At 48.8% G+C, this 22,093-nt stretch overlaps 1 protein-coding gene across 1 annotated transcript; it reads left to right on the top strand.

Moving 5' to 3' along the window:
• Positions 1-6,588: 6,588 nt before the first annotated feature.
• Positions 6,589-13,039, top strand: Bhlhe40 (basic helix-loop-helix family member e40). Its single transcript, XM_004651488.2, has 5 exons — positions 6,589-6,976; positions 7,146-7,215; positions 7,478-7,585; positions 8,505-8,628; positions 10,815-13,039. Exons 1-5 carry the CDS (start codon positions 6,897-6,899, stop codon positions 11,663-11,665), a joined length of 1,233 nt encoding a protein of 410 aa, XP_004651545.1. The 5' UTR covers positions 6,589-6,896; the 3' UTR covers positions 11,666-13,039.
• The last annotated feature ends 9,054 nt before the right edge of the window (positions 13,040-22,093 follow it).

Below are 22,093 nucleotides of genomic sequence, written 5' to 3'. Positions count from 1 at the left end.
CTAGGGAGAATGGAAGAGAGGGAGGGAAGTAAGGAGGGAGAGAAAGAAAAAGAGAAAGAAAGGGAGGAAGTGAGGAAGGAAGAAAGAGAAAAGGAAAGAAAAAAGCCAGGCCTTGTGGCTCATGCCTTTAATCACAGGACTCAGGAGGCAGAGGTAGAAAGATTGCTGTGAGTTCAAGGCCACCCTGAGACTACACAGTGAGTTCCAGGTCCACCTCAGTGAGAGCAAAACCCACCTCAAGAAAGAAAAGAGGCAGAGAGGAAGGGAGGGAGGGAAGGAGGGAAGGAAGGAGCGAGAGAGCTATGCTTAACCAAAAATACAAAAGTAGCAATGGGTAATCAGGTCTACAGGTGAGTTACAGGTGAGAGGTGTAGCCTATTGCTATAGACCAACTAAACTTTCACTACTTTATGCTTAACTGTACTTAAGACATGTGTGGGCACACAAGCCATGACCATGATAAAATGTATTTCTTACTGTGAAGACTCCATAACTAGGCAAAAGCGATGTCTGAGTAAGCAAGGTACAGAGAATATAAGGAAGCTGTGGATTTTACTTTTCTGCACAGGAAGGGTCACACAATCATTGCTGCTAGTAATGGCACAGACTCTTGCCAACACACCAGCACAGGTCACAAAGAGAACGAGTCCCACTGGGAAAGAAAAGAAATAACCCTCTTCCCCTGCACAAAATTATCTTCTTCCCTCATTTACAGGAAACAAGACAGAGAAGGGACACAAAAAAAAAACAAACGATAAGACTGAGCCAGAAATGGTGGTATATGCCTTTAATCCCAACACTTAAAGAGGCTGAGGCAAGAGGACAGCTGTGAGTTCGAGGCCAGATGAGTCTGGAGTAACATGCTGCCTCAAAAAAGTAAAATAAGGCCACACTAGCTAGTGCAGCTGCTTGGGGATGTACTGAGCAATTGCACAGAGTCTCTCACACAACTGCAATGTGGATGGCTACCTCTGGAGTTATATTAGTCAGGGCTCTCTAGAAGGACAGAACCCATAGAATGAATTGGATGAAAAGGGAATTTATTGGATTAGTTTCCGACAGTCCAACAACAGCAGATTACAGGCCTGAGAGTCAAGGAACCTAGTACTGCTCAAAGAGGCTGGATGACTCAGCAGTTCCAATCTGGCACTGAAGGCCTGGAGGTGTCCTGGAGAGAGGCTGCCCTTCAGTCCATGCTGGTCTTTGATCCACACTGGAAAGCAACAAATAGCAAGTAACAAGCAGCACTGGCAGCCAGGTGGAAAGGGAGGAGAGTACCTTTCTTCCCAGAGTTTCTTTTGATAAAGCCTCCCTATGGAAAGGGGTCACCCACTCTGAGGGAAGGGCTCACCCTGGGGGAAGGATTCCTCCTTTAGTTAATCCTTCCTGGAAGCAACCTCAGAGACCCACTTATGAGGATGTCTGTGGATTCCTAAACAGTCAAGTTAACACAAACTTAACCATCACAGGAGTTGAGCAGTACACATCCCATTCAGCACTCCTAGACAGCTGTAAATACAATGCATGAAGGATATGAGCTAGGCTTAACCATGAAAGGTACTTGCTTGCAAAGTCTGACAGCCTGGTTTTAACTCCCCAGTACTCACATAATACTAGATGCCCAAAGTGGTGCATGCATCTGGAGATCACCTGCAGTGACAGGAGGCCCTGCTACGCCCATTCTTTCTCTGTATCTCTCCACTTGTAAACAAATAAATAAATAAATAAATAATAAATTTTTAAAAAGAGTACGAGCTTTGAAGTTTAACAAATCTTTGTATCCCAGATTTATTCCAGACTACACAAACTATAACCTATATGACCCTGAGTGTCAGTTTCTCAGAAGGGCACTTAATATATTCCTAGGAGTTGGTTTAGTGTCTGGCACGTAGCAGTTCCCAATAAATATAATGTTAAGTGAATTGAGCTCATACTCAGCCTTCTAAGTAGATACTGAGATACATTTTGGCACATGACTGAATACTAGAACACAGTAAACAATCAACAAGCATGTTTAAAAGATGACGCCCTGAAATATCAGTGAGAAGTTTAAGGATGGAAAGAATAACACATGCTGGAAAGGAATAATTTGGTTTAAATTAATTTAATCCTATGAATGTAGATAATGCTATGTCCAGAAGCCAGAGATTGTTACTAGAAAATTTCAGTGTCAGGGGTGAGATGCTTTGCAGTGAGTTGGTGTTCAGAGAGGGGCTGCAGAACACTGACAAATCAAGCTGGAGTTGCGCTGAAAGCCTCTTCCCTGTTGATTAACTGCCATAAGCTGGAAAGAGCTATGTAGCCTGTTAAGGGAGGAAAGTCATCAATGGTCTTAACTAGCAGTTGACCCTGTAAGCTTTCAGCCGGCCAGCCATGCCAAATTGCCAACTGGTGGCATGTCTGTTGTGGGGAAACCAAATGCTCTGTGATTGGATTTGAGGCCTACCCCACAGGAGGGAATTCATGCCTAGTACTGAAAATCTAATCAGAGGCCTATGGCTGGAGAGGTCATAAGCCCTAGTGGGAAAACTACAAGTGTTGTCTGGCTAAATACATATATTATGCCCACCAAACTGTCCTCTAAACACTTATGTTTATGCCCACATATTAATGCTACTCTCACTTTTTGTTAGAAGGGTTTCTTTTTTCAGATGACTGGGGTAACTCAAAACTCAATCAAAGTACCAAGAAGAAGCAATAATGGGGTGTTCAGCACTGACAGCCATCTCTATTGTACTCTCCAAGGCTCAAGAACCATTGTGGAAGAGATGGCAGAAAGAATGTATGAGTACAGGGTGGCACATGCATCTGGAGTTTGTTTGCAATGGCTGAAGGCTCTGGCACACCTGTTCTCTTTATCTGTCTCTCTCCTCTCTCTCTTTCAACTAAATAAATAATAAATAAATAAATAAAAATAAAATGTACTTAAAATAAAATAAACTAAGTAAATAAATAAATATTTTTTAAAAATTTCAAATAGCAGTAAGCTATAAAGAGAATAACATATTTTACAAAGAAGAAATCCAGACACAGTAGGATGGGAGAGAGTTGTAAAACCTGACAGTATATTTGGGACAAATAAAAGGTTTGCACCCAGGAGGCAAACATAGGAAGAGTGCTGTCAGTTTGAGGCTAGCCTGGAACTACAGAGTGAGTTCCAGGTCAGTCTGGACTAGAGTGAGACCCACAAAACAAAAGGATAGGAAATCGGGGTGCTGGGAATGGACCTCAGTTGGCAGTGTGCTTGTCTAGTAGGTTCAATGCTCTGGGTTCCATTCCTAGCACTTTATAAAATTGGGTGTGGCTGGTACATGCCTATAATTCTAGAGGTAGGTAGGTAAAAGCAAGAAAAACAGAAGTTTAAGGTTTTCCTGGGCTACAAAACAAGTTTGAAGTTGGGCTGAACTGTGAGAGATCCCTAACTGTCTAAAAAAAGCCGGAAATAGGTGGGTCTCTAATCCCTGCATTCAAGAAGCTGATCCAGGAGGATTTCAAGTTCAAGGGCTGCCTTGAACTACATAGGAAACCATATATCCAAAAGAAAAGGAAAAGAAAAAACAAAACAACCCGGGGGCTGGAGAGATGGCTCAGTGGTAAAGACATTTGCCTGCAAAGCATAAGGACCCAGGTTTAATTTCCTAGTACCCACGTAAAGCCAGATATGCTGGGTGGCACATCATCTGGAGTTCGTTTGCAGTAGGCAGAGGCCCTGGTGCACCCATTCATTCTCTCTCACTCTCTCTCTCTCAAATAAATGAACAAATAAAATATTTTTAAAAACCTTTCCTTTAAAAAATACCTTCTTGCTATTTACAACTGCAGGGAAGGTAAGGGCCAAATGTATTGATAAAATTAATAATGTGGGAGGCTGGGAGATGGTTCAGTGGTCAAAGTGCTTGCTTGTAAAGCCTAATGGACTGGGTTTGATTCCCCAGCACACACGTAAAGCTAGATGTAGAAGGAGGTGGTCACAAGAGGCCCTAGTCCACCCATCGTCTTCCTCTGTCTCTCTCTCCCTCTTTTTCTCCTCTCAAATAAATAATAAAAATATTTTTTCAAAGAAAATTAAGAATGTAGCTGGGTTGTATATTTCAGTTGGTAAAGTGCCTGGCCTAGCAAGCTTAAAGTCCTGGGTTCTATCCCTAGCACCATATAAACTGAATCTTATGGCACACACCTGTCATGCCAGCAGTCTGGAGATGGTAGCAGGGAGATCAGAAGTTCGAGGTCATCCTGCTTGGGCTATGTGAAACCCTGTCTCAAAAAAAAAAAAAAAAAAGGATGGTGATATGATTTTCCTGGTGGATGTGGCTTTGGACAACGTTATGCCCTTATTAGAGCAGCACAATGCAGCAGGTCACCCTAGACAGCAAGCGCATATCCAGGGCAGACTCTAGTGCCCGCCTTGCCTCCAGTCCGGCCTCACCATCGGCCTCTGCCAGGAAGCAGCGGGGTACTCATTCCCTCCAGACAGCCTGCAGATAACCGCCAGGCAAAGTACATCCCCAAGTGAGGTCACCAGTGAGCAGTTAGAAGCAGCAAGCATTTCTCACACTTGCTAATGGGTTTGACGCTCATGAAACATAAACAGGAAATGGGAGCTCTCCAGAGCAATCCAAAGGAAATACACTCCCAGTTTGGTCGACGTGTGAATCCCAGTTCTGCTGGTTGTCAAGGACACTGCCAATGAAAACTGACCCCCAAACGGCACCGGATGCGAATCCTCCCCAACGCCAGCAGCGACCCCATTCCTCGCCCCCCGCAAAGCCGCGGGCGCTCCGCAGCGGAGCGGCTGACCCGGCGAGCTGGGGAAGGCTCACAGTCATCCCTCAAACTTCCCCAACTCGCAGGGCAGGAAAGCGCAGAGGTCAGTGAAATCCCCAAGCCAGGCTTTATTTTAGTCATGAATTTCCACTGGCTCCTCGAGTCAGCGCGGCGGGATTGGCGTTTCGCTTGCTTTCCTCGCTCGCCACGCAGAAGGTCACCGAGCTCGGACGTCTGCAGGAGAGGGCGGCTGGGGGCCCGCGGCGGCCTCGGGGAGATTGCAACGCCCCGTGGGTCTCCGCGTCGCTCTCTGTGCCCCCACGCTCGGGCCGTCAGCTAATTTCTCCATCTACCTAAGCTCTTGGTTACTATTAAATTAAAAACAAAACAACAAAAACCACTGTCTCACATACTCCTCCCCCGCCCAGGCCAGTCTTTCTTTCCCAGGTCCTGCATGTTCAATGGGCCGACCTTCGCGTGATTCCCAGTCTCCCTATCCAGGCGCACTGTGTCTAAAACAGGGCAAGGGGCTCGACGAAATAAGTCGAGGGGATTGCGTGGTCGTTAATTTCACAGTTTTGGGGTCCCCCCCTTTATTTTTGTCTTTCTCTCCGTCCTGCCCTGGGAAGACTGCAGACTGCACCGCCCGGCCGCAGGGAGAAACGACCCTGGCTGGGAGACCCCTGCCGCGGGTGTCCGCCCCCAAGCCGGCGCCCAGGGGCTCGCAGTGCACCCCGCTGCACCCCAGCCAGGGCCACGTGAAGCGTCACGCCCCGCGCTGCTGCAGGGCAGGCGCCGCCGCCACCGCCACCGCCGCGGTTGTGTAACGCTGCAGCCGGAGGGGAGGCGACCCGGACGCCTCTGCTCCGGAGGGGGCAGGAGGGAGGGAACACCGGGCACCGAGCCCGGTATCTTTCTGTGCTTGACTAGCCAGGGTGGGTGGGGGCAGTGGGGCACTGAGTGTGTGGGGGATGGGTGGTGCCCGCCCGCAGGCTGCAGCCCCGAGCCCGGGCTCCGGGGGAGCGAGGGGCCCACGAGGCTCACGCTCTCCACGGTCAGGTGCGCGCAGCGTGCTCCGCGGCGGCCTCGGCTGCCCCAGCGCTTGGCAAGCTGCCCGCTTCCCATGGGGTGACATCCGCTCCGCCCCTCGGTCCCTCCCCCAAGGCGGGCAATTCCTGGACGCGGGGCCGAGAGCGGTGGGGGCAGGGAAGCCGGGACGGAAAGAAACCCCATCCTCTGGGGAAGGCCGGGGGGCCGGCGACTCCCTCCGTTGCGCGCCGGTTCCTCGGAGCGGGCCAGGCGGGGGAGGAGGAAGAGGGTTGGGCTGGAACGATCGAAGGGATATTCCTCTCCTGGCTTGAGTCAGACGCGGGCGGATCCGTCCTCCCCCGTTCCCTCCCAGGAGACGGGAACTTACTTCATTTCCCTGGGGCAGGTTCGCCCACGTTACCAACTTATCCCCCGCCCCCCCCCCCAGCCGGTGCTCCCCGTTCCTTCCAGCTTCCGCGCCCCCCACCCTGCTGGGCAGGACCCGGGCTGAGTTGCCACCCCCTCTTTCGGGGAAAGGAGGCCGCAGACACCTGGGGCCCGGGGTGGGGGATGGAGGCACCCTTGCAGCCGCCAGAGCGTTGTCCAACACGTGAGGCTCATGTGATGAAGCCGGGGGAGGGCGGGCAGGTCGCTCCTTCCCTCCCCGGCAGCGGCTAGACGTGCCTGGAGTCACAGGGTAGAGCACGTAGCTCCAACCCACCCACTCGCTCCCATTTAACCCAGCCCGCAGCCTCTCTATTACTCCTCGCCACCCCCCCCCCCCGCGTTCCCTCCCGCCTCCCCGCCCGCCCCACTTCTCATTCACTTGGCTCGCTCGGCGCAGACAGCGCAAGTAGCACACACCGCCAGCCTGTGCGCAGAGAGGGAGCCAGCCGCCGCGGGGACACCGGGCCATGCACGTTCCCAACTAAAGCAACACCTCCAAGCCGCAGCTCCTAGTAGCCTGGCACAGTTGAAGGCGCTCAGGCTCACAGGAACCTTCCACGTAGAGACCCTGGAAGCCGCCCTCCAGGACAGTCCTCTCGCCCCGACGCTGCGCTAAGTGCAGACAGCAGCGCGCAGTGGCCCCGGCTCTCCGCGCAATGGAGAGGATCCCCAGTGCGCAGCCACCTCCTGCCTGTCTGCCCAAAGCGCCAGGGCTGGAGCACGGAGACCTGTCAGGGTAAGTTGGCACTGTGGTCCCTTCCAGCCGCCACCCCTATTCCTGTGTTCTGCGCCGCTCTCAACTCGGAGCAGTTCCGGGCGCGTCGGTGGGTTCTTGCCCACTAGGGTACCTACCTGCAGCCCGTCGGCACCCAATCAACAGCTCTTTCTGGGCTCTTTCCCTACAGGATGGATTTTGCCCACATGTACCAAGTGTATAAGTCCAGGCGGGGAATAAAGCGGAGTGAGGACAGTAAGGTAAGTGCACCCTTGGAGAGAGACCCCGCGCCCTTGGCTCTCTCGTGCGCGCCCAGTTTCCAAGAAAAGTTTGCACGCTTTGGGGTTGGCCGGGGGATGCTAGATGCGAGCTCTAAGTGACTGCAAAAGAAGGGGCAGAAGGTAGTTCTGGATGGTATTTTCTGCTTCATTGCTCGACTTTCCTCCTGCGGCGGAGCTGGGAGGAAGGGAGGCTTCCCTTTCCCTTCCCCGGGCACCCATCGCCTCCCTGTGCGCCTTGCAGGAGACCTACAAATTGCCGCACCGGCTCATCGAGAAAAAGAGACGTGACCGGATTAACGAGTGCATCGCCCAGCTGAAGGATCTCCTACCCGAACATCTCAAACTTACTGTAAGTGAGAAGCTGGCCCCGCTCCAACCCAGCGCCTCTGCCCAGAGGGCGTGCGAGGGTCACGCGCCGCCTGCAGGCGCCGGGGGGAACTGCGGACTAGGGTGGATTAGAGCGGGTGGCTGTGGGTTGGGGGGAACCCTTTCTCAGTCCTGGGATTTTCTCGCAGCTCTAGGCAAATGAGTTGAGATCTTGGGTCCCCCCACATTGGCTCCAGCACCAGCTAGGCTTCCTTTTTCAGAAGTTTTAAGATTTTTCCATTTTGGTGATTTTCAGCGTTCTGTAGTTTTCCTGATTAAAGGTGCAAACCATGCAATGCAATGCAATGATTTTGTTTACTCCCTTGCCCAACTTCTTCCTCTCCCTTTTACCATCCATCCCTAAAAGGACCTACTTCTGTGTGTGATTTTTTTTCTTCTTTTCATCACGTCTTTTCATGACAGTAGCCAAAAAGCTTCCTAGTGTGGCATCCTTTGGTTGGGGAAAGGAAAAAATAGTATTTGGGGACGAAGGCAAAAGTCTACAGGAACTGGAAGTTCTGAAAGGGTGTGAGGAGAAAAGCTTTGGAAAGCCTCTTAGTTGCCAGACACAGTAGACTTCTCTCCCTTGCTGAAACCACAGCAGAGAAATGTTGTCTCCTGTAAGGTCAGCAGCGACTGTGGAGAAATATGTGTCAGGGCTCTCAACCTGGGCTTTTGCAGCTTCCAGAGTGCCTGCAAAGATAGAGGGCGTATGTTTTATATCCTTTGGTTATATATGTGTATGTATGCTAAAACATCTGCTGACTTTACATTGGGTCAACTGGGAAAGGTTATTCTTTTTTTTAAAAGAGTTTTTAGAAGTAATTTCTTATTACTTAATAAGTAGTCCCAGAGGTGGGGCTTCTGTGATTCACTGCTGACTAGAGCTCTTTCTGTTCCAGACTTTGGGCCACTTGGAAAAAGCAGTGGTTCTTGAACTTACCTTGAAGCATGTGAAAGCACTAACGAACCTAATTGATCAGCAACAGCAGAAAATCATTGCCCTGCAGAGCGGCTTACAAGCTGGTGAGTGCCTGGGTCCCATTAGCATCTCATAAGAGCCCGGTGTAAATGCAGCCCCTGGGCTCATCCTAGCTTGAAGCATTCCTGCCACCATTTGCCTGTGCACGTTCAGTTCACTGGGGGAGATGCGTTTTGGTTTCTTTTTTTTTTTTTTTTAATCTTTCTTAAAAGGTCACACTTTCCATTCGGAACGCTGCTGTGTGCCACCTGGCATGAATGCATATTAGCCAAGTGATAAAATGTTTCTGTGGCATTTTCACTTAAAAGTGGGTTCTGGGAGATTTTTCCACTCCCTTTTAAAATACCAAGGCAGGGCTGGTGATGTGACTTAGTGGGTAGAGTGCCTGCCTAGCATGCATGAGACCCTGGTTCCATCCCTGGCACTACATCAAATTTGGGTGTGGCAGTGCACACCTATCATCCTAGCACTCGGGAAGTCAAGAGAATCAGAAGATTGAGATCAAGGCCATCCTCAGATACATAATGAATTTGAGGCCATCCTAAGATATGCAAAACCCTGCCTCAAAAACAAACCAAAAAAATAAAAAGGCCAGCCAGGCATAGTGGTGCAGGCTATTAATCCCAACACTGGGCTGGAGAAACTGAGGTAGAAGGATTACCATGAATTCGAGACCAGCCTGGGACATCAATGTGAGAATGTGAGCTCCAGGTCAGTTGGGACTAGAGTAAGACCCTGCCTTTAAAAAACAAACAAACAAACAAACAAAAAAAACTAGACACCTATAATTTGCATTGCGAGTGTTTTACATTGCTCTTGTTTTCCTTGGAAAACAGGTCAGAGGTATGCCCCTGTGTTTTCCTCTTTCTTGCTTCCTTCTTGTTCAGTACGGGGTGCAATCCTGGCAGGATGTCAGCAGGAGATTTTTTCCTGCATTTCATTGTAGCTTTCTGAATAGCTACTAGGTATCTTTGGTGAGTTGCACAATCTAACGAAACCACTGAAGTTTCATCATTCTTTTCTACTGACTTCCCGAGAACCCAGAGTCACCTCCTAACCTTCCAGTCTCACTCCTTCAGGTCACACAGCACAGCCCAGGGGGATTTCTGTGCAGGGCCTCATCCACTCTTCTCTGTGGTCATTTCCAAGGCCACTATGATGAGAATCTCACAGACCCAACCAGTGTACCTGCCACCTTCCTCTCTAAAAATAGGAAGGTGATCCAAACTAATTTCTAGGGGAGCCGTGGATACAATAAATGGGAAAGACTTAGAAACAGAGCCTATGAACATTTATAGTGAGACTGAAACTGTTTTGTTTATTTTTGTAATTTGTTTCTAGATAAATTTTTGTTGTTTGTTGTTGTTGAGACAAGGTCTCAGCCTGTACCTCTGGTTTGCCTGAAACAGTAATCCTTCAGCATATATGTGAGCTGGTAACTGCAGTTCTTATATCATTGGAAATGTAGCCAGGAGAGAGAAAAAAATATATATGTATATGTATATACACACACACACATACATAGTGGTATATAATACCACTACTTGGGAGTCAGAGGCAGGAGGATCACCATAAATTCAAGGCCAGCCTGATCTACATAGCAAGTTTCAGGCCTGGATATACAGTGAGACCTTGTTTGGGAGGAAAGAGAAAGAGAAATTGCTTTAGGTGATTTTTCTTTATTTCGTTTTATGATTGGCATTGTGTATCTTGCTAGGGTGAGGCTAATGTTGGGCTTATGACCCCACTGAGTGTTAATTACTGCATCACAACTGCAAACTCAACAATAGGCGCAGTGCATCTCTCACAACTAATGAGGGCCCATTTCTATTATGGAATATTCTGTGCTCATTTAAAGTCCTATGTGGGGATAGGGGGTAAAGCTCAGTTGTAGGTCATGTGCTTGGCACGAGAGCCTCTGTCTTTAAGCCTTGGCATCCAAAACAGATTATTGATTATAGATTTACTTATTTTATTATTTTTACTTTTCAGTGTAATTCTCCCAGCCTGTTACTTTTAGAGTTAAACATACAAATTGATCATGGAGGGTCGGTGAGGGTTGAGGCAGTGTTTCACGGTAACTCAGACTGACCTGGAACTTACTCTGTAGCCCAGGCTGGCCTCTAGAACTCATGACGATCCTCCTGCCTCCACTGGGAATAAGCAAAAAAGTAAACCCAGGTGTGCCACCAGACTTCTGAGACCTCTTTCTCTGGGTATCTTTCTTCAGGTGAGTTGTCAGGGAGAAACATGGAAGCAGGTCAAGAGATGTTCTGCTCGGGCTTCCAGACATGTGCCCGGGAGGTACTTCAGTACCTGGCCAAGCACGAGAACGCTCGGGACCTGAAGTCCTCACAGCTTGTCGCACATCTCCACCGCGTGGTCTCTGAGCTCCTGCATGGTGGGACTTCCAGGAAGCTGTCAGACACGGCTTCCGAAGCAATGGACTTCAAGGAGAAACCCAGCTCCCTAGCCAAAGGCTCAGAAGGGCCTGGGAAAAACTGTGTGCCCGTCATCCAGCGGACTTTCGCCCCCTCGAGTGGGGAGCAGAGCGGCAGTGACACGGACACGGACAGTGGCTACGGAGGGGAATCGGAGAAAGGCGACTTGCGCAGCGAGCAGTACTTCAAAAGCGATCCAGGACGCAGGTTCACCATGGGAGACCGGGTCAGCACAATTAAGCAAGAATCCGAAGAGCCCCCCACCAAAAAGAGCCGAATGCAGCTCTCAGATGAGGAGGCCCATCTCACTGGCAGTGACCTGCTTGGTTCCCCGTTCCTGGGCCCACACCCACACCAGCCTCCCTTTTGCCTGCCCTTCTATTTGATCCCACCTTCAGCGACTGCCTACCTGCCCATGCTGGAGAAATGCTGGTACCCCACCTCCGTGCCAGTGCTATACCCGGGCCTCAATGCCTCGGCCGCAGCCCTCTCCAGCTTCATGAACCCAGACAAGATCCCGACTCCCTTGCTCCTGCCCCAGAGACTCCCTTCTCCCTTGGCACATGCATCCCTCGACTCTTCTGCTTTACTGCAGGCTCTGAAGCAGATCCCTCCTTTAAACTTAGAAACCAAAGACTAAACTCTAGGGGATACTGCTGCTTCGCTTCCCTTCCTCCCTACTTCCAAAAACACACACAGCCAGTGATTCTGTGAGCGCAGCGAGACTGGTCCACTGTGCGCACCGAACTAACCTGAGGCGCGGAGAGAAGACTCAGGGTGCGTGTGTGAGAGTGTGTGTGTGTGTGTGTGTTGGTACAAAGACAAAGCGCCTGTTGGCACAGGTAAGGCACAGAGGACGACCTGACATCAGAAGATGTAGGGGGGATTGTAGCAGAATCCTGGGCTTTTCCCTACCTGAGGAGAGCCCCCTTTGATACAAATCAGCTGGATTTTCACAAGCTGCTGTGAGTCACTCTTCAGTTTTGGGAGCCAGGTCTGTGGCATTGAGAAAAAGGTACTTTCAAAAGATGGTTTTCCAGAGCACAGCTCCCAGCCAGCTCTTAGGACCCCACCCGTCTCCCTTTATTGTGGAAGTGACTCACAGCAGACCAGGAGGACAGAGCGGTCAGACTGAGCTTTCTGCAAACGTGGTGAGGTAGCAGACACTGGCATGTCACGGCAGTGGTTTGGGGACTCCGCTCCCCTCCCCTGCCTTGGATAAGATGATGTAGTTCCCTACTCATGAACTGAAAATGGCCCTGTGTACTAGCTGAACTGCCAGCGAACAGGACATGGAAGTCCCCAGGCTTCTCGCACCTGTTTTGAGGTCCAACTGTTAGGACATGCTGTCCAGGGAACCAACGGAGGGTCTCCGAGATGCAGATGCCCCAAGCGCCCCAAAGTGCACACAGCTGAATAACCAATCACTACCTTTATCGCGTAGCTAGACGCAGTTTTAATTCCATCCTGGAGTTCTCAACCAAGCTCAAGCTTCTCAGAGGCCTAGCCAAGCCTTGGCGTCTAAGATCCTTCCCGTAGGCTAATTGCTCTTGCCTGACAGCATATGGAGTGTCCTTACTGCTAAAAAGGATTCTGTCTCCTTCAAGGAAGTTTTATTTTTTGATTCAGAGTCCTTGTTCTGACTTGCCCAGCCAGCCCCGCACCAGCTTTTCGAAATGCACTATGCTTGATCGTGTTTTAACCATTTTGTTTTTATTTTGGTATAAAGTCATTGCCTTTATTTGTAAAGCTGTTATATATTATATAAATATATTAAGGAAAATGTTTCAGATGTTTATTTGTATAATTACTTGATCTACAAAGAGAGAAAAATGAATGTATTTCTGTTTTTGAAGAGAATAGTAGTTCTTTTTCTCTAGGGAGAGGAGAGGTACAGTGTCTATATTTTGGAGCCTTCCTGAAGGTGTGAAATTGTAAATATTTTTATCGAAGTAAATGTTAAGTAGTTGTTTTAAAATACTTAATAAAATAATCCTTTTCCTGTGGAAGAGAATGATGATCTCCAGAGTTTTTTTTTTTTTTAAATAATGTGGTTGTGCAGTGTGGCTCTCTTACATCCTCTTGGAGGAAGGCAACGACTAGTTAATTTTGGTATAATGTCATTCAGCTTCCCAAGTATCTGGTATTCAGTCAGCATCAGATGAGTCAGTGTATTCAGTATTACATTTCTTTGTGCTGATACCTGTGCCCTATGCACAGATGTGTTGAGGCCAGAGGAAAATGTCAGGTATCTTCTCTTCATGCAGTCTCCCACTAAATCCAGAGCTGGTATTTTTGTCTTAAAAAAATTATTAGAGAAAGAGGCAGATAGAGAATGGGTGTGCCAGGATCTTCAGCCCTTGCAAATGAACTCCAGACACACGTGCCACCTTGTGCATCTGGCTTACATGGGTCCTAGGGAATCAAACCTGGGCCCTGTGGCTTTGCAGGCAAGCACCTTAACCGGTAAGCCATCTCTCCAGACAACCCCCACCTTCTTTAAAATCAGACTGGCTGATCAAGGAGCCCCAATTATTCTCCTGTCTCTGCCCACTGTAGGGCCAGGATTACTGGGTGTACATGGCCATCCCTAGTATCTTAGGTGGTGGGTGGTAGGGATCAGATTCAAGCTGTTTCAGACCCTCATGCTTGTGCCATAAGTGAGTGCTCTCTCCTGCTGAGCCATCACCCCAGCCCTATTTTATTATTTTTTAATAACTTATTTGCACACATGGAATGAGAGAGAATGGGCTTGCCTTGGCCTTCTGCCACTATAAACAAACTTCAGACATATGTGCCACCTGGTGCATTGGTCGTTATGTAGGTACTGAGGAAGCAAACCCAGGCTGATAGTCTTTGCAAGGAACTACTTTTAACCACCGAGCCATTTATCCAGGCCCCTATTTTTTAAAAGTATTTTTATTTGCAAGCAAAGAAAGGGAATTGGGAGTGCCAAGGTATCAGCCACTGAAATGCACTCCAGAGGCATGCTGCTTTGTGCATTTAGCTTTGCATTGGTACTGGGGAATTGAACCTGGATCATTAGGCTTTGCAGGCAAGTCGCTTAACTGCTGAGTCACTTCTCCAGCCTCCCCCCACCCCACCTCCGCCCCACATAAACCCTCAGCAGGGATTTACACTCATGCTATGCTTAAGCAAAATGCATCCCCCCTCACCCACCCCACCACGCACACACACCAGTCTGCTTTAAGAATTTGACAGAAAAACCCAAGGTATGAGCTCATGAACCATAGTGTCTGGGGAATCTTACTGCAGGGCTGGGCACATTGAGAGAAGATTTAATGGATTATTAGGCAATAATAATTGAGGCTGGAGATAGCACCTCTTTGCCAGGGCAGGCTAACTCTTTCACATCTAGCAAGTCCTAATGGGTTTGCCATATCCTGTCTTAGTGTTGCTGAAGGCAACATTCCATAATTATTTTTCTACATCCTTCCTGGACTTCCTCTCCTTGGGTGTGTGTGTGCGTGAATGAATATTAGTGCTCTTAAAAAAAATTCCATGGGAAAAGAAGTGAGAAATTTTTTGCTTCTCCCCTTCATCCTGATTTATAGCATTCCTATGACATAGTCTTCCTCAGAGGTGTCCAGAGGTTTCCTGGCCCGGACATACTCCAGCCCCCAAAGTATCTGAACTTTCCAGAACCTTCAAATGTCTAGAGGACAGGGCAAGGAGGAGCACCCCAGGGAATTCTTAGCCAGGCAGTTGCCAAGACTGCTTGATTGAAACCTACTTTGTCTCTTGTGGGCCTCTGGACAAAAGTGAGCTCCCTGTACCCTGCGCTGGATGAAAAGGCACAATTGTCCCGAGCCACACGGTGCTGTGGAAGGATCTGGACCGGCAGGCAAGGAGCCTGAGGGAGTCTATCTCCCATGGCTGCTCTTAAGTGTTCAAGATTTGGAGCTGCCTTCACATGTCCTGCAATGCAGATAGCCCGTTCTGCAAGACCTGCTGCATCCTTCAAGTTATCAGATCTGTCTAGATAGGCTTTTTGGTAAAAGCCCAAGCAAGCCAGGTTGATCCTGGTGGTGGGACCTGGAGAATTTGAAATCAACCCCCCAACCCCGCAGCCTGTTTTCTTTGTTTTTTTATTTTTACTTTTACTTATTTATTTATTTTTTGCTTGTCCCTCTGTCCCAGGGAGTGAGTGACTCAAGGAGTAGCTGAGGGGACAGCAGGAAGTCGTTGGAGCAACCTGAACTAAGAATAGATTTGAAGGTTCCACATCAGTCAACCCAGAATGTCACTGCTGGAGTCTACCCCTTGAGCCCCCTGAAGTCACAGCTGTCTCCTTGTTTGCTTCCAAAGTGCCCTTGACTTTGCTAAGTCCAGCTTCATCAGGATCCAAGGATGGTTGGGGAGGGCTAGCATGCCAGCCTTCAGCGTAGTGGGCGACAAAGAGGACCTCTGTGAGCTGAGGGGGCGAAGCTCGGACGCTGAGTCCGAGGAGAGGGCCGGGAAGCAGGCAGTGGAGGCCCGGACCTGGCGCGTTCAGACAGGGCGTGCTCGGCGGGCCCGCCGGGATGGTCTCACCCAGCGCTGACCCGCCGCGCCTGTTGATACAACGTCACGTTTCCGACTGCAGCCTTTCATGTGCGGCCCGCGGCTAAATGCGGCTGCCGGTTCCTGGAAGCAGACGTGCCTGGCACCGCGTCAGCAGAAACCCGATCCCCGGGGAAGCTTGGCAAAGCCTGGGGATCGCTGGGTCCCCAGAAATAGGGCCTGGCAGCGGGGCGCGGCCGGGCCCTGTGGCGCGCAGCAGGCGGGACGGGCAGCGCGGCGGGAGGGAGCGCTGGCTGGCTGGGAGCTGGTTTGCCCGCAGTAACCGGGGCTACGAGCTCCCCAGCGCTCATCCCTCAACAACGCAGCCTGTCCACCTGGAGGTATGAGTACAGGCGCCATAATCATTCACATTTTGAATATAAATAAATATAAATATAAGCAGGCTCGCAGGGGCTGGTGGCTCACTCCTGTAATTCCTGCATTCTAGGGGCTGGGGCAGCCAGAGCGCCCTGAGTTCAAGGCCAGCCTGCACTATGCAGGCTGCACAGGGAGACCCTGTCTGAAAACGACAGAAAGCAGGCTCCAAGAAGGGAGGTAACTAACTCCAGGTTTCCCAGTTTTAGAATAAGTTGGGGTGATGGTTCTTTTCGGTTGTGGGTCGCTTAAGTAAACCCAAGTTGAAGGCGTTCACTGTTAATAACTGCAGCACTTAACTATTCACCTGTCACCGTGCAAACCGCTCCCCATACAATAACATAGTTACTACACGGCTGCATGAGGCAGGCATAATTAATATTCCCAGTGAATGAAGTGTAGACAAAGAGGTTGAGAGTGTGCTCAATATCACAAAGCTCCAGCAGTGAATGGGGAAATAAAACCTAAGCAGTAGACTGTGGAGTCTGTGCTCGACTATAAAACCACATTACCCTTCTTGCAAAAATAATAATGAAAATAGTATTAGCTTATTTTGCATATTTTCCTTATGCCCTTTGTTCGACAGTTTATGAGTTCTTGTCATCATTCCATACACACCCCATTTCTCTGTCGTGTGTGTGTGTGTGTGTGTGTGTGTGTGTGTGTGTGTGTGTGTGGCTTTTTGAGGTAAGGTTTCCCTCTAGCCCAGGCTGACCTGGAATTCACTGTGTAGTCTCAGCCTGGCCTCAGACTCACAGTGCTCCTCCTACTTCTGCCTCCCGAGTGCTGGGATTAAAGGCGTGGGCCACCACACCTGGTTCCTCTCTTTCTTTTTATAAGCAAGTTCACTATGTACCCCTGTTACAGCATCCTGGGCACAGGGATTGCAACCATGTCCTGGACAAATTCTCTCCATTTCTTATAGCAAGAGCAAAGAATACATACTAATGTACCATTACCCCCCCCCCCATTTTCAATTTAAAACAATTTTTCTTAAGACAAGATCTTTCTAGGTAGACCAGGCTACCCTCAAACTTGCTAAATTGTGAGAGAATAACCTTAAACTTCTGATCTTCCTGCCTCCACCTTCCAAGTGCTGGGATTACAGGCATGCCCCACTATGATTGTTTTATTCAGTGGTGGTGATGGACTCCAGAGCACCCTACCAACTGAGCAAAATCCTCAGCCCAACATTTTTTTAAAAATATTTTTATGAGGCTGGAGAGATGGCCTAGTGGTTAAGGTGTTTGTCTGCAAAGCCTAATGACTTTCCAGGACCCACATAAGCCAGATGCACAAAGGAGCGCATACATCTGGAGTTCATTTGCAGTGGTTGGAGGCCCTGGCACACCCATTCTCTCTCCCTCCCTCCCTCCCTCTCTCTCTCTCTCTCTCCCTCTTTCTCTCTCTCAAATAAATAAATAAAATTTATTCTTTTAAAAAAATTTGGGGCTGGAGAGATGGCTTAGCAGTTAAGCGCTTGCCTGTGAAGCCTAAGGACCCCGGTTCGAGGCTCGGTTCCCCAGGTCCCACGTTAGCCAGATGCACGAGGGGACGCACGCGTCTGGAGTTCGTTTGCAGAGGCTGGAAGCCCTGGCGCGCCCATTCTCTCTCTCTCCCTCTATCTGTCTTTCTCTCTGTGTCTGTCGCTCTCAAATAAATAAATAAAAAATAGACAAAAAAAATTTAAGAATTTAAGAAAAAAATTTTATGGCTAGGTGTGGGGGCCCATGCCTTTAATCCCAGCACTCAGGAGGTAGAGGTAGGAGATTTGCTGGGAATTCAAGACCACCCTGAGACTACATAGTGAATTCTAGGTCAGACTGAGCTACAGTGAGACCCTAGCTTTAAAAAAAGGTGGGGGACAGGGCTGGAGAGATGGCTTAGCAGTTAAGCACTAGCCTGTGAAGCCAATTCCCCAGTACCCATGTAAGCCAGATGCACAAGTTGGGGTATGTCTCTGAAGTTCCGTTTGCAGTGGCTGGAGGCACAGATGTGCCCATTCTCTCTCTCAGCCTCTTTTTCCTCTCTGTGTGTCACTCTCAAATGAATAAATAATTTTAAAAAGTTTTTGTTCGTTTTTATTTATTTATTTGAGAGTGACAGAGAGAAAGAGAATGGATGCGCCAGGACCTCCAGCCACTGCAAATGAACTGCAGATGTGTGTGCCCCTTGTGCATCTGGCTAACATGGGTCCTGGGGAATCAAGCCTTGAACTGGGGCCCTTAGACTTCACAGGCAAGTGGTTAACCACTAAGCCATGTCTCCAGACCTAAATAAGACATTTAAGAAAATTTAAAAATTATTTGCAAGGAGAGGAGGAAGAGGGAGAGAATGGGTGCACCAGAACCTCTAGCCACGGCAAAGTACAGATGCACGCACCACTTTGTGCGTATCTCACTTTATTTGAGTACTAGAGAATCAAACCCAAGCCATCCGGCTTTGTAGAAGAGCACCTTAACCACTGAGTCATCTCTCCAACACCCCAACTTTTTTTAACATGCCCCTTTTGTAGATGAGAAGATTGGAGCTCAGAAATGGAAAATAGGTCACTGCATCAGAGGCACACACTGGTACCTAGTGGGAAGATCAGACAACCAAACTCAGAGCAAAGTTATTTGCCCAACTCTTCATCTGCTTCCTTGCAAATGCCCATCTATTCAACACATCAGCCCATGCCCAAGAAGGGACCCATGGTCTAAAGAAACTAAAGCAAAGCCAGAAGTAGTGACACATGCCTGTATCCCAGCACTTGGGAAATAGAGACAGGAGGATCAGAAGTTTAAGGCTAGCCTCAGAGACATGAGATATTCTGCTAGGAAAAAAAGGGGAGGGGGGAGAAGAGGAAGAAAGAATAGGGGAAAAAGGAAAGGAAAGGAATGGGAAAACCAAACAAACAAAATGAGTCAAGGAGGACCCCTGCAATTGACTGCACTGAAAATAGGAATCTGGGCTCTGGGTTGGGAGTGGGAGACAGTCCCTCTGCTCAAATCTCCCCTGAGCTACTACAGCCCACATATGGAGCTGCCACAGCACGGTGACTCTGCTGGAGGGAAAGATGGACTTCCAAGTTCTCTCGCTTCAAGGAAGACTCAGACATTCCCTGGAAGCTCCTGTTCCCATCCTGGCCCTGGCCCACCCCTTGCCCTTGGCAGTCGGTGGCCCTGGGCCTTACTAGTGATGGCCTCTGGACCGGGGCCACAGTGTCAGGTTTGAGTCTGGCAGGCACCAGGTGTCTCCCTGGCTCCTGAAGCCTTCACAGGGTTCAAAGAGGAGACAGAATGTATTGCATTCCCACCGGGTTTTATATAAAACTATGTGTTCTCCAGTTCTTCTGGGACCCAGAGTTCACCTGACTAGGCAGACTCTGGGAGAAGGCTCTAGGCTTCTCGCTCCTTGTTCAGGGGAGGGAATAGCCTCATCTCCCTTCTCTGCCTTGTACATGGTAATGGTTTTTTGAATAGTTCTATTGGTTAAAAAGAAAGAAATAAAGAAAGAAAAATCCAGCACCAAGGAGCTTGGAAGGCTCCTCTCCCTCTCCTCCTCCTAAGGATCCAGAGGGAGCTCAGGCTACCCCCACATTCCACCCGGCCCCACCCTTGCTCATCCCCACCCATCTGCTTGGCTGCCTACCACAGCTGAACATGAGCCGGCAGAGCCTCTCCCCTTGGCCACAGAAGCCACTGACATGCTAGTCTCCCAGCTAGGCCATCCTATCTTGTGATATGACTGGATTTGGGCCCAGATGGTGTCTGCTGCTATGCGCAGGCCACTCCCTCCCTGGGAGAACCTTAGCAAAGTCATGGAGGTGGGACACAAGTGAATCACGAGGGTGCTGGGTACAGGGTCAGCCTCAGGCCAGGACCCAGGGCACAGAGCATCCAGCCTCTGTTAACTGCAGTTCTGGCCCTGCCTGGCTCATACTCAACACCCTTTGCAGGGGTTTCACAACAAAAGAAACATGTGCTTATTGATTTCTTTAAATAGAAAGAAATCAGGCTGGAGATATGGCTGAATGGTTAAGGCACTTGCCTGCAAAGCCAAAGGACCCAGGTTGGATTCCCCAGGACCCACATAAGCCAGATGCACAAGGCGGCGCACACATCTGTAGTTCATTTGCAGCAGTTGTAGGCCCTGGTGCACCCATTCTCTCTGCCTCTATCTGCCTCTTTCTCTCTCTCAAAGAAACAAAAATAAACAAATGGCAGGGGTAGTGAGTAAAATGTTTGCCTGGCAAGCATGAGGACCTGAGTTCAGAACCCATGGAAAGTGCCAGAAGTGACTGAGACCTGTAATCCCCACACTGGGGAGGTGGAGACAGGAGGGTCCCTGAGGCTCACTGGCAAGCTGGCTGATTTTAATTGGTGTACCACAGGCCAATGAGAGAACCTGTCTCGAAGCAGGTGGATGGCATTCCTGAGGATGACTTCTGAGTGGTCCTCTACCCTCCACATGCGTGCACACGCATGCACGCGCACACACACACACCCCTGTGTACACGTGCACATGTACATAAAAAATAAAGAACAAAAATAAAAAATAAAACGCCCTGGCTACAGAATGAGTTAAAAGCTAGCATGGGATATAGAACAAGATCTTCCCTCAAAAAGCTGAGGGAGGGAGGGAAGGAGGAAGGGATGAATGGAGGGAAGGAGGGAAGAAGGGAAGGGAGGGGAGGGAGCGGTGAAAGGAAATAAAGGGAAGGTTGAAAGTGAGGAAGGAAGGAGGAAAAGAGCCAAAAATAACTGAAACCAAATGATAGATGGGGTTTGAGGATGACAATGATGCAAGGGTCTCAAGAAAATTCAAGCTGGCCAAAGGAGGGAGCAAACTTTATCTGCAGAGAAAGAAGAAAGAGACCCCTGGGATCCATCTCCCAGTACCACATATACTAGGCATGGTGGTAAACACCTGTAATCCCAGCATTTGGGAGGTGGAGGCAGAAGAGTAAAGAACTGAAGGTCATCCTTAACTAGTGAGTTAGAGGCCAATCTGGGCTACATGAGACCCTGTCAGAGACAGAGCTAGACACACAGAGAGATTTCTAAAAGCTTTAAATAGAAAGTCTTATATTTTGTATCTTCTCTATCATGGAGAATTTCAAACATATACAAAACTTGGCAGGACAAAACAAAATAGGAACCACTCCATTTGAATCTGGGCAAAGAGCAAGAACAGACGCTTCTTTAAACAAGACACACAAACAGCCACCAAGCACAAGGGGAGCTGCTCAGCCTCCTTAGTCACCAGGGAACTGCAGACGAAAACCACAGTGAGGTATCACTTCACACCCACTACGATGGCTTTGACAATAATAATAACTTTTATAAAAATCAGAAAATAACAAGTGTTGTCACGGATGTAGAGACACTGGAGGTTGCTACTGAGCATGTAAAATGGTGCAGCTGGGCTGGAGAGATGACATAGTGATTAAAGTGCTTATCTCTGAAGCCTGACGACCCAGGTTCAATTCTCCAGGACCCATGTAAGCCAGATAGATGTACAAGGTGGCACATGTGTCTGGAGTTCATTTGTAATGGCTAGAGGTCCTGGCCCACCCATTTTCTCCTTCTCTCTGTCTTATAAAGGAAAGAAAGAGAGAAGGAAGAAAAGAAGGAAGGAAGGAAGGAAAGAAGGAAGGAAGGAAAGAAGGAAGGAAGGGGGGAGGAAAGGAAGGAAACAAAAAAATAAAAATAAAATAACATGGTGCAACTGATGTAGGAGGCACTTTGGCTGTTCCTCAAAAAGTTAAATATAGAGAGCCAGGAGTGGTGGCGCACGCCTTTAATCCCAGCACTCAGGAGACAGAGGTAGGTGGATTGCTGTGAGTTCTAGGCCACCCTGAGACTACACAGTGAATTCCAGGTCAGCCTCAGCTAGAGTGAGACCCTACCTCAAAAAACCAAAAAAAAAAAAAAAAAAGTTAAATATAGAACTATTATATTACACCACTATTCCACTCCTAGGTATACACCCCAAAGAAATGAAAACAAACACTCATATAAATATATGGTCACATATGTTCATAGTAGCATTTCACAAAGTCAATCCAAGCACTCATAAACACATGAATGCATATGGAAGACCTATATGTGGTAGAATATTATTCAGTCATAAAAAGTGAACTGGG

Source organism: Jaculus jaculus, chromosome 14 (genome assembly GCF_020740685.1).
Source record: "Jaculus jaculus isolate mJacJac1 chromosome 14, mJacJac1.mat.Y.cur, whole genome shotgun sequence".
NCBI lineage: Eukaryota > Metazoa > Chordata > Mammalia > Rodentia > Dipodidae > Jaculus > Jaculus jaculus.
This window is presented reverse-complemented; position numbering and strand designations above follow the sequence as displayed.